Source organism: Leptodactylus fuscus, chromosome 6 (genome assembly GCF_031893055.1).
Source record: "Leptodactylus fuscus isolate aLepFus1 chromosome 6, aLepFus1.hap2, whole genome shotgun sequence".
NCBI lineage: Eukaryota > Metazoa > Chordata > Amphibia > Anura > Leptodactylidae > Leptodactylus > Leptodactylus fuscus.
The window spans coordinates 6,700,638-6,713,129 of record NC_134270.1 but is presented as its reverse complement, the minus strand read 5'-3'; the positions used below and the strand labels follow the sequence as shown (position 1 = coordinate 6,713,129).

Below are 12,492 nucleotides of genomic sequence, written 5' to 3'. Positions count from 1 at the left end.
TTATCTAAGAAACCACACAGACCCCATTTTATAATGGGGTTCATGTGGTTTCCGCTTGGTAGCCTCACCGCAAGCAGCACTTTTCTCTTTGCATATTCCGTGCGGACATTACACAGACCCCAGTATAGTCTATAGGGTCCGTGGGGTTTCTTCGCTAACCGCTTTTTAATGCGTATAGGTTTCTATTTGGGGTGTCCCCGAGTGGATTCCCCGAACAGAATATCGAACGCAAATGTGAACCGGGCCTGAGACCGCTAAAGATCTGGTGACATGATTGACGTCATCTAGAGAAGAGCAAGTAGTATTCGATTGAGTAGGTATTCGATCGAATACCACGCAGTAAACGTAAAGGCGTTTACCGCGTGGTAATCGACCGAGTTAGAGTATTTTGAATACCGTAGTATTTGATCAACTACCTACTCCATTGATTACTATTTGCTATCGCTAACGTCATCATTCCCATTGCTTGGTCTTATAATGGGAGGAAAACAGGCACATGACTGGACAATGGGGATGATTTTTGTGTGAACTCCTCTGAGTTCTGGACAATCCCTTTAATTTTCCTCAGGTGACCTGCCAAGTCTCTCATGGTCACACAGCCCCTATTGTTAGATGGTTGCCTGTAGTATTTCCGCACATACATAGGTGTACTATATGTAGTATTATCTCTATCCATTAGGGGCTTTGTCACCCTCCGTCCTGTCATGGCCGCTCTCCTCGGCTCTTGTCACAGGGAGTAGGAGGAGTTTTCCCGCCTTTTCCGCCGCGCGCGCGCTCTCTTCCTCGGGGCCGCGCTCACCGGAAGTGAATCGTGTACCGGAAGTGTGCGGCTCCGGAGATCCTGGTCACAGCTCAGATGATGCGACAGGTATCCGGGGTATTGGGCTACCTCAGGCGGCTTTTTGGGGTGCGGTTTCTTGTAATGGTCAGTCCCACGGGGATTGTAGTTCTTCTGTGTACACTTCTTGTTCCTGAGGGGTTTAGTGCTCCTTGGACTTGGTCACACACTCTTTGCAGTTTCTTTTGAGGTAAAGGATGCGGTTTTCCAGCTGCAGGTCTGAATTGTGACAGGTTGCATTTCGTATAAAACTATTGGTGACTTTAGTCGCAGATTGTTCAGATTTTTACCTCAGGATCTTTATTATTCCGCCGTTTGTCTGCAGGACGTGTGATATTTGCCTAGAAAAGTTGGGTGACAACCGCTTTTGACGTGATTGTGGTAGCCATATTGGTTGTCAGCTTTCCCAGAGTCCTGCACGTGTGTGAGTAACTTCGGGAGGATAATTTAAAGGGATCTTATCATTGAGAATGAATTGCCTTAAGAAAGTCTATTCGTCTCCTACCTTTAGATGTCTTCTCCGCGCCGCCGTTCTGTAGAAATACCGTTTTTTGCCGGTATGCAAATGAGTTCTCTCACAGCACTGGGGGCGGTCCCCTGCACTCAAACAGCACTCGCCAGCGCCGCCTCCATCTTCTTCAGGAACGTCATCTTCCCATGTCTTCATCCGGCGCAGGCGGTGAAACTTGTAGGCCCCGGGCAGAGCCTCCTGCGCATGCCCGCAGCCACAAGAAAAATGGCTGCTTAAACAGTAAGTAAGCGGCCATTTTCTTGTGGCCTGTGAGCATGCGCAGACAGCTCTGCCCGGGGCCTACAAGTTTCACCGCCTGCGCCGGAAGAAGAAACAGGAAGATGCCGTTCCTGAAGAAGATGGAGGCGGCGCTGTAGAGTTCTCTCGCAGCATCGGGGACGCCCCCAGTGCTGTTTGAGTGCAGGGGACCGCCCCCAGTGCTGCGAGAGAACTCATTTGCATTCTGTAAAAACCGGTATTTCTACGGAACGGCGGCGTGGAGCAGACGTCTAAAGGTAGGAAACGAATAGCCTTTCTTAAGGCTATTCCGACGTGTTAGGGACAAAAAATTAATTCTCAATGATGGGATCCCTTTAATGTTGCTGCAGCTTTGGCTGTAACTAGGTGTCGCAGGTTGTGAACTTGTGAAAGTTTGTAATTTATAGTCAGAAATCATTGACTGTTTTTGCGATTATTGTGTTGCCACCATGGCGTCACAACTGCGATCACTTTGAGAATAGGGCGACTCTACAATCTCTAGTCATCCAACATACGTTGCAGTCAAGTACTTTCTTAAAAGGATTTTCCATTCCGTTTTCATTGATGACCTGTCCTAGGTGGGGTCTGACACCCGGGACCCCGCTGATCGGCTGTTTTAAGGGCCCGCGTTGCTTCCAAGAGCGCTGTGATCTCATGGCTGCTTGCTTTGCGCTCCGCTGGGTTTGTTGCGCTCCTGCGGTGGTATCTACAACCTTGCTCCATTGACTTGTATGGGATGGGGCTGTCGTTATCTCATAGGGGGCGCTATGAAGTAGACGGCATGGGATGCAAGGCTAGGTTCACATTCACTATAATGGGGTCCGTGTGGTTTCCGTGCTAAAAATGCGGAGAGAAAAGTCCTGAGTTGAGATGTCACTGGTTATTGTGGCGTTGCATATACTCGAGTATATACGGTACTGCTATATACTCACACTGTCACTATAATCAGTATACAGGAGAACACTGTAGGGAGAGGAGGACAGGACTTTATTCGTCTTCTGTCCCTTCAGATAACCCCCAGGAGGGGGTAACATGGACTCTTGTACTTGATATCACCCCACATTACCAGTCAAGAGCCATACTTGCCATTTAACCCCTTAGATGCTGCTGCCAATGTTGACCTCAGCACCTGTCGTTTCAGAGAAAAAAAAAAAAAAATCATGAAAAAACTCACAAAATTGTTATCACCAGATGAGGAACAAGCCCTAAAATAAAGAGCACAAGAGATTCATTCGTCAGGATAAAGGCCAGGAACAGTAACAGAGGCCGGAACGTATACAAAAAGTCAGAAAATCTGATCAGGGAATATATAGCGACACTGAAAGAGTCCAGAACGTGGGAGGGTAGAGAGGGAAAAGATGGGTTGGATCACTAAAGGGCCTAAATGTGCAGCAGAGTGATGTGCCAGGAATATTTACAGAGTCCAAATCTGCAAAAAAATAAGTGACATTTTGTGGAGGGTTTTTGAATAAGGGGGTTAAGATATTGCTGCTCCGTTAGCTCAAAACTACCAGGTGAATGTGGTCACACAACATACGGCCCGACCAATGCCCCGAGCCAATAAGAGAGACTTTATGACTACTATTGCAGTGTTTGTTGCAAAGTCTTATGCAACCTGCAACCTAAATTCAAAAGTTTGGGGGGGTTCCACCATGACATCAGGTCAGAGGTTATAAGACGCCCCTGGTGAAGTTAATGGGTTCACTGTAAGGGTTGGTTCACACTAGCGCTTGTATTCCATCCAGAAGGAGTCTGCATGGACCCCCCCCCCCCCCCCCCCCCCCCGGACGGAGTACAATCGCAATTGCAAGCGTTTGTGCTGTCAGAACACACGGACCCCATAGACTATAATGGGCTCCGTGTGCTTGGCACGCACTGCCTGCACGAATCATTCATTATAGTCTATGGGGTTCGTGTGTTTTGACAGTACGAACGCTTGCAATTGCGATTGTATTCTGTGCGGAGGGACTCTAAACCGGACACAACTGCGATCACTTTGAGAATAGGGTGACCCTGCAATCTCTGGTCATCCAACATACGTTGCAATCAAGTACTTTCTTAAAAGGATTTTCCATTCCGTTTTCATTGATGACCTGTCCTAGGTGGGGTCTGACACCCGGGACCCCGCTGATCGGCTGTTTTAAGAGCCCACGTTGCTTCCAAGAGAGCTGTGATCTCATGATTGTTTGCTTTGCACTCCGCCGGGTTTGTTGCGCTCCTGCGATGGTATCTACAACCTTGTTGCATTGACTTGCATGGGATGGGGCTGTAGTTATCTCATAGGGGGCGCTATGAAGTAGACGGTATGTGATGTTATGCTAGGTTCACATTTCGGTGTGGTTTCCGTTCAAAAAATGCGGAGAGAAAAGTCCTGAGTGTTGAGATCTCACTGGTTAATGCGGTGTTGCATATACTCGAGTATATACGGTACTGCTATATACTCACACTGTCACTATAACCAGTATACAGGAGAACACTGTAGGGAGAGGAGGACAGGACTTTATTCTTCTTCTGTCCCTTCAGATGACCCCCAGGAGGGGGTAACATGGACTCTTGTACTTGAAATCACCCCACATTACCAGTCAGAAGCCATACTTGCCATTTAACCCCTTAGATGCTGCTGCCAATGTTGACCTCAGCACCTAAGTCGTTTCACAGAAAAAAAAATAGACAGGATAAAGGCCATGAACAGTAACAGAGGCCGGAGTGGATACAAAAAGTCAGAAAATCTGGTCAGGGAATATAAAGCGACACTGAAAGAGTCCAGAACGTGGGAAGGTAGAGAGGGAAAAGATGGGTTGGTTCACTAAAGGGCTAAGATGTGCATCGGAGTGATGTGCCAGGAATATTTACAGAGACATAAAGTCCAAATCTGCAAACAAAAAAACAAACAAAAAAAAAGTGACATTTTGTGGAGGGTTTTTGAATAAGGGGGTTAAGATCTTGCTGCACCGTTAGCTCAAAACTACCAGGTGAATGTGGTCACACAACGTACGGTCCGGTCAATGCACCGAGCCAATATTCACTGACACTTTGTCATTCTGTAATTTTATTGTAAAAACTAAAAAAAAAACATCGAGAGAAGAGACTTTATGACTCCTATTGCAGTGTTTGTTGCAAAGTCTTGTGGAGCCTAAATTCAACAGTGTTTGCGGGGGTTCCACCATGACATCAGGTCAGAGGTTATAAGACGCCCCTAGTGAAGTTAATGGGTTCACTGTTAGGGTGCATTCACACTGAGTAAACGCTAGCTTATTTTGTAGAGTAAAATTACACTTGTAAATTTTGCTGTCCCATTGACTTCAATGACATTTTACAGGCGTATTTTTACAGGCGTATTTTTTACAGGCGTATTTTTTACAGGCGTATTTTTACACTTGTAAAAAAATATCATTGAAGTCAATGGGATAGCAAAATTTACAAGTGTAATTTTACTCTACAAAATAAGCTAGCGTTTACTCAGTGTGAATGCACCCAAAGGCTGCATTCACACAGAGTAACGCCAGGCGTCATTTGTGTGTAATTTGTGTGTCTTTTACGGCCGTCATAAAACGTTTACATAGAGTTCTATAGGAAAAGACAGCCGTCATTTCATTTACGGCCGTCATTGTAATGACGGCCGTAAATGACGGCAGTAAATTACAGACGTCTTTTCCTATAGAACTCTATGTAAACGTTTTATGACGGCCGTAAAAGACACACAAATTACACACAAATGACGCCTGGCGTTACTCTGTGTGAATGCAGCCTTAGGGTCAGTTCACACTAGCACTTGTATTCCGTCCAGAAGGAATCCGCATGGACACCCCCCCCCCCCCGGACGGAATACAATCGCAAGTGTTCGTGCTGTCAAAACACACGGACCTCATAGACTATAATGGGGTCTGTGTGCTTGGCGCGCACTGCCTGCATGAATCATTCATTATAGTCTATGGAGTCCGTGTGTTTTTACAGCGCTTGCAATTGCGATTGTATTCCGTGCGGAGGGATTCTAACTGGACGGAATACACACGCTAATGTGAACCGACCCTTACTCTGTAGTCTTAGGTGTAATTGAAAGCTCCTGGGCTCAAATCCATCATCTGTAATGGGCCCCTACTTACCTTGTGACATTTAGGATGGTGGTAAATTTTATTAGGCAGAGGGGCCTTAAGGTCCACAGTCCAGTAATGACTGCTACTACTGCACCATCTATAGCTATGCCCTGTGTGTAGCCAAAAAAGTAAAGAAAACTAGACAACTATCAGTTGTGATGGACAGACTATTATCTCACTGTTGCTGTTGTTGTCTTTATGTGACAGTCGGGCCACGACCGCTGGAGTTGCCTCTCACATCACTACTACAGTCATTGTTGCTGTGTGCCATGTCACATTGGCTCTTGGCTTAGTACATGACTTGCTCTCATACATTTACCTAACTTGGCTGATTTGCTGTTCAGCAGCCTGGAGAAGCTGGATAACAACTTGTGTGGGAGCTGTCATGGCTGCCATTGATTATTAACCCTGAGGTTCTACCAACCTGACAGCGGGGGGCGCCTCAGGGTCCGATGTGTATGATATGTTCTCCTAATTCTCTGACCTTACAGGACAGTAATGATGAGACGGAGGATGTTTCTCTGTTTGATGCGGATGAAGAAACTTCAAGAGGTTCCAGAAGGAAAAAGATAAGGTAATTCTTCAGTCCATTGAGAGAAAATTCTCCATTTGGATTCATTTTGGCATTATTTTACCTGCTGGGCCATATTCTTTACCAGTTATTGCATCTATGGTACCGCACTCCCAATGATGTGAATGGTGCCCGACCACCGCTTCATTCAGAATGGGCCACAGAGACCCCTTGTTCCCCCATTCTGCAGGTCATCCCTATCCTTGTTCACATGAGAAAACACCTTTCATCCCTCAATTATTAAAGAGGACCTTTCACGTCCTCATTACAGATGAGCGAGCACTAATTGAAACGGCCGTTTCGAATAGCACGCACCCATAGGAATGAATGGATGCCGCTGGCACGCAGGGGGTTAAGTGGCCGGCTGCCGGCAAAGTCAGCGTGCAGGCTGCGTCCATTCATTCCTATGGGTGCGTGCTATTCGAAACGGGAGTTTCGACTAGTACTTGCTCATCTCTAGTCCTCATCGATGTGCGATATATACCACTAGGAAGTCAGTGCACTGAATCGTGCACCCTGGTTAATTTCGGCACCAAAATCTCCCCACTGTTGCAAGAGCGGGACTTACAGGTCAGCATCTCCCCCCTTCTGATATTCTTCCTTAGACTTACTGTCTAGTCCTCACAGCTCAGTGATAACCTCGGATGACTGGAAAACCCGGGGGCACTGGAGGGGGTGGGGTACACTAGGGCTGGGCAAATTTTGCCTCAAACGAACATTTTTCTTTCAAGCTTATGGAATGATTTTGAATTTCGACTTTCAGCCTTTTGCTTAAAGAAATTTGCAAAATGATAGCGTGTGTCAGGAGGAAAAGGCCTGTAATGTGTAAGAATCCGGGGTGGGGGTAACATTCATCTCACGATTCTTCATTGAAACAGCAAATTAATTTCGCTACTTGTCCAGCCCTATTATATAGGCAGGTAGTCAGCCGTCTGGGAAAGCTGGGTGACATTTCTGTAAAATATTTAGTAGTGTTTTGTCTAGTTTGTTGTAGCTTCTTCCCTTTCATGTTATTGAGTCAGGATATACTGTTTCTGTGTGTATAATACTGTATATATAGATGAACACGTACGTATAACAATATATACATTCTGTTTTTATATCAGACATCCCATTGCGTCATTTTTCCATCTGTTTTTCCGAGTGAGCGCCATCATTGTCTACCTCCTGTGTGAACTGGTCTTCAATAGCTTCATCGCCTGCATGGTGACGATTATCCTGCTGTTGTCATGTGACTTCTGGGCAGTGAAGGTGAGTGCATGTCTATCTATGGGTACATGTGACAGTATTTATGACACGCATAATCCACATGGACTAGACCCTGCAAATGTTCTGGCTGACAGGTGAAAGATATATTTGATGGTCAGTTGTAACAAAAACTTATTTCCGTTCAGTTATTATAGTGTTCACAAGCCTTTACCTGCGGTTTCATTCTGCATTAATGCTCTGGGGTCTGCAGGCCTCAAAGTATTATTAGTGGAGGCTCACGGGAGGTGAACAAACGTAAAAGCCAGTGTTACTCACCTGCTCTGGGCTCTAGCATGGATCTTCATCCACTTCGGGCCTTTTCCGGCCTCCTGAATGACATCAGGAGCCACTGAGGCCTGTGATTGGGCCTCACTGGTCACAGGGTGTCATAATGCAAAGATGCAAGCGTTATAACTTAATGCTTATAGCTACATGACTATTTAGAATGAGGGAAAACCAAAAATAATCATGCAAAGAAAATAATGTGTGGGATGTGACGTACACTAAAAATATAACTTATATTAATATTGATAAAAAGTCCACATATTTAGTATTCATTAAAACACATCCAATTCGATCGTGGCATGAATAACGGCGGGGTAAAGAATTTGTAAACCCCTAATAGTCAATTCCATCAAAGGGATAAATGAACCCACCATATACAGTAGCCACAAATGGTGAGGCTCTAATCCATGACCCATAGACCAGATCCCAATATTGGCGATATTATCCCTTTTATATTGGGAACATAAGTATCAATTTGAAGTTGGTAAAGGGATCCTTCCTTTCAAACAAATGCTACGAGAGAACTCTCCAGCGCTGCCTCCATCTTCTTTTGTAACTAGGTCTTCACCGCGTCTTCTTCCGGCAGCGTCTTCCTACTTTTAGACCTTGGGCCTAGGGCAAGCCGACTGCGCATGCCCGCCGGTCATGAGAAAATGGCCGCTTATAATACTGTGCAGGCTGCCATTTTTCTTGTGGCCACGAGCATGCGCAGTCAGCTTGCCTGAGGCCTAGAAGTAGGAGGATGCCGCCGGAAGAAGACGCGGTGAAGATCTAGTTCCAGAAGAAGATGGAGGCAGCGCCGGAGAGTTCTCTTGTAGCATTGGGGCCGCCCCCAGTGCTGTGAAAGAACTCCTTTACATACCGGGAAAAAACGGAATTTCAAGCGAACGGCAGTGCGGAGAAGACAACGAAAGGTAGGAGAAGAGTAGCCTTTCTTAAGGCTATTCCGATGCGTTAGTTAGAAAAAAAATTGTTTGAAAGATAGGATCCCTTTAAATTGATCCATACATGAAATGCTGACGTATTCCGTGTGTATAATCGACATTACAGACCCACAGCAGCTCCGTGCGTTCACACACTGTCCACCCCCAGTACACTCCCCTTCTTTTTTGGGGTTATTCGCTGGTTAGGATAAAACATTTTTTAGTATTAACTGGTTATGAACTGTGGTGCAAATCAACCCTAAAACCTGTTCTAAATGAAAGGAACAAGTACAATGCACACGTAACACACACGCAGCCAAGTGCGATTCTGCCTAGGGGGTATTACTAGCTAGGGCCCGCTCAGTAGCTCGTTGATGGATCATCACAATCTGGAACCCATGCACACCATAAGTATTGTGATGCTAGGACGTCATGTTTACTGCCAATAGTAACGCGTTTCTGCTGACTGTTAGGACAGCTTCATCAGCGGTACGACATAACAATTGTATGGATAATTTCTAGCGCAGTCGCAGGCCTAGTTTACACCCGGTCAGTCCTAATTCTGAACCGCTAATGTAGTTTGTCCTCAGATTCACTGCATGTAAATAACGGATAGAAGGAGCAGCAAAGAAAATAAAGCCAAGTAAAGGCTGCACATTTTTTGGAAGCTGGAGAACCCCTTTAATCATAACCGGGGTAGAATGCCAAACTAGTCATGACTTAGGTGATAATGGCCGAGCCCTGCACTTGACTCTCTCACAGTATCTGGAGTGTGTCAGATATTATATTGGAGTCCGCAGAGGATTATTTAGGCTCCGTTTACATGGTCAGGTTTTTTGCATGAAGTTTTGGAAGTCTGAATCAGCAGTGGTATAAAAAGAGAAAAATACAAGTCCTACCTTTCCTTGATGCGTTCATGATCCACCTCATTGGGGCTTAGAAAACCGCGTGCAAAAGTCTAAACAAGGGAATACAGCCTGAGGCCGAATACGAAGGAGGAAAAGTTGTGAGACGTGTGAGGGCCGCGCTGAGGTGAACAAAAGTCTGTTTATTGATAGTAAGCAACCGGAAAGTTGTGACATTCTTCTGAAAATTTTCTATTGTACTTGATAAAACCTCTTTAGTGAGTAGGGGGGATGTGATCGTACAAGGGCTGGGCAATTATCACCAATTATCATAACAAGTCACTTGTGATACATTGGGGGGGTTTATCTTGCACAAGCTACATGTCTCTTATACCTATTATAATAAAGGCAGGTAATTGCCCGTTTGCCCCTGTTATAATCCACCCTTGTAACCCAATGTATCAGCGCCTTTCTAGCTATTGTGGGGCACAGGAGTGAGTCTGTACTGGGCGAATCTCACGAGATTTATCCGGTGGCTTCATTGAGACAGAGCATGTCGAAACTAGGACTGGTATTATTATACTGTTCAGACCCAGAGAGTAATAATAGAAGGCTCATGAGAGGTGAGAAAACATAGAAAACTGTGTTACTCACTTCTCCTGGGCTCCAGTGCTAGTCCTGGCCTACTGAATGATGTCATGGAATAGGCCTGTGATTGGACCTCAGTGGTCACGTGGTCCCTAACATCATTCAGGAGGCCTGGGGTCTCTGCACCCCTGGAGAGGTGAGGACCACTGATTTTGTTCACCATCCATGGACCTCTGTGTATCATAGTAGTCCAGGTCCGGCTGAAACTAGGCAGAAGTTCACGAGTAGTGTAATAAACCCGAATTAACTGATGTGCACAAAACCACATAGGATAACTGGAAAGGTGTTCAGTTTTGGCCACATTCAGTCTGTAGTCACATGTATCCACACTGTCACCACTTTATTTATATATATATATAATGTGCTTTTGCTGTTTTTTTTCTTTGTGTGTAGAACATCACCGGAAGGTTATTGGTGGGACTGCGATGGTGGAACCAAGTAGATGACGATGGAAAGAGTCACTGGGTGTATGAATCCAGGAAGGTAGGCGACACATCCGGCAGGGGATTCTTCGGTGTCACGGCTGTATTTGTCACTGTCAGTAACGATCGGTCTCTCCTTTCTCAAGACAGGACAGAAAATCTCCTCTGAAGCAGAGTCTCGGATCTTCTGGCTGGGCCTCATCTCCTGCCCCATTATTTGGGTTATCTTTGCCTTCAGTGCTTTGTTTTCTTTCAATGTGAAATGGCTGGTGAGTCCCTTCTGGGTTTAAAGTTCTTTGTTGCAAGCGAGGAGACCAATGGTATCCCGTACATATAGATATATAGGCCGGTCAGCTGTGACTGTGTACGGCTTACACAGCTTCAGGACTTGTCAAAATGCTGACGTGCTCCATACAAGTGTCATCTGGACAAGACCCTCTGTATATAGGACACATTGTAATGATCTGTTTCTGTCTTCTCTGACAGGCTGTGGTTATTATGGGGGTCACCCTTCAGGGTGCAAATCTCTATGGCTACATCAAATGTAAAGTGGGCTCCCGAAAGAACTTGACCAGTATTGCCACCAATTACCTGGGCAGCCAGTTCCTCAGACAGGTGAGTGCGATGGGTGAAGGGTTGTCAGTAGTCCCAGCGCTCAGTCACACGGGTGCTTTATGTTACTCTGCATATTTTGGGGGGATACTGAAGGAGAGGGGTAAATTAAGTACCGCATATAACTTCAAGGAAACATTCATCCCATTGTGTTACTATGCTATATACTGAAACTTTTCTTCTGCATTTTCAGACATTCTCCAGAGAAGCTCAGCCGGAATCCTAATCCTCGTCCCCCCGCACGCCGGGGATTATATGTTACTGGTGAGACATTGAGGACGTTCCTTTGTTGCTTTCTATCATCAGACACTTCTCATTTCTGCTGATTTTCCTCTATGAACTGTTTTTTACTCTCTGCTGAACTTGGGTTGGATGCTAGTATGGACCTGACAGATCTCTACACGATTGTGGGGATCACTAATCGCCCTTTCTGGCAGAGGAGAAGAGTGCCTGTGGCTACTGAGGGCAAGATGGCAGCGGTGACGTCACGAGCCATGGGAGACACTGTGCTTTTCTATTAAAGCAATACAATTCTGACATAAGCGGAAAAAAAATTGGGGCTGGTATGTGGGTGACCTGTAAATATCTATATATATAGATGTATTAAGATGTTTTATGCAAATAAATTAATGATTACATAGATTCTGATTGGTCGATGTAAATGGCGCATGGAATTACTATGAAACATGATAGGCTGCTTTTTCAGACTCCACAATATACTCCTTTTATATATATAGGGGTTATACATAGGATTATGATGACCCTAAGGCCCCATGAGACGTCCCACAGCAATAAAGCGCCGTTGGAAAAACCGCGGCGGTAACACATTGCGATTCTTCCCACAGCGCTTTCAACAGAAAGTATGAGACCTCCTCTGCAATTATATCTATGGGGAAACCCCGGCCTTTCCGTTGATATAATTGACATGCTGCAATTTCCAAAACTGCACCGGTTTTGGAAATTGCATCATGTCCACACCTAAGGTTTTTACTGCAAAGTGGGCATCTACTTAACACTACTGTAAATGCTATTTTTTTTCCTGTGGCTTTTCCATCCCGTGGGGCCTAATGGGTGTTCTGGGACTTTTCGATATTGATGGCCTGTCCTTATGGTGATAACCTATCCTGTCTTTAATGGGGTCTGACCCCCAATGATCAGCTGTTTAGAGAACGGCCTGTTCCCTATACTGATGATTTCATGTTCATTATTCGCATAGTGCTGTGTCTCAGTCCCTTGG

The 12,492-nt window shown here is 45.4% G+C and overlaps 1 protein-coding gene across 1 annotated transcript; it reads left to right on the top strand.

Moving 5' to 3' along the window:
* The first annotated feature begins 792 nt into the window (after positions 1-792).
* Positions 793-11,897, top strand: LOC142209237 (Golgi apparatus membrane protein TVP23 homolog B-like). Its single transcript, XM_075278165.1, has 7 exons — positions 793-868; positions 6,193-6,275; positions 7,379-7,523; positions 10,615-10,704; positions 10,790-10,912; positions 11,130-11,258; positions 11,449-11,897. Exons 1-7 carry the CDS (start codon positions 857-859, stop codon positions 11,479-11,481), a joined length of 615 nt encoding a protein of 204 aa, XP_075134266.1. The 5' UTR covers positions 793-856; the 3' UTR covers positions 11,482-11,897.
* The last annotated feature ends 595 nt before the right edge of the window (positions 11,898-12,492 follow it).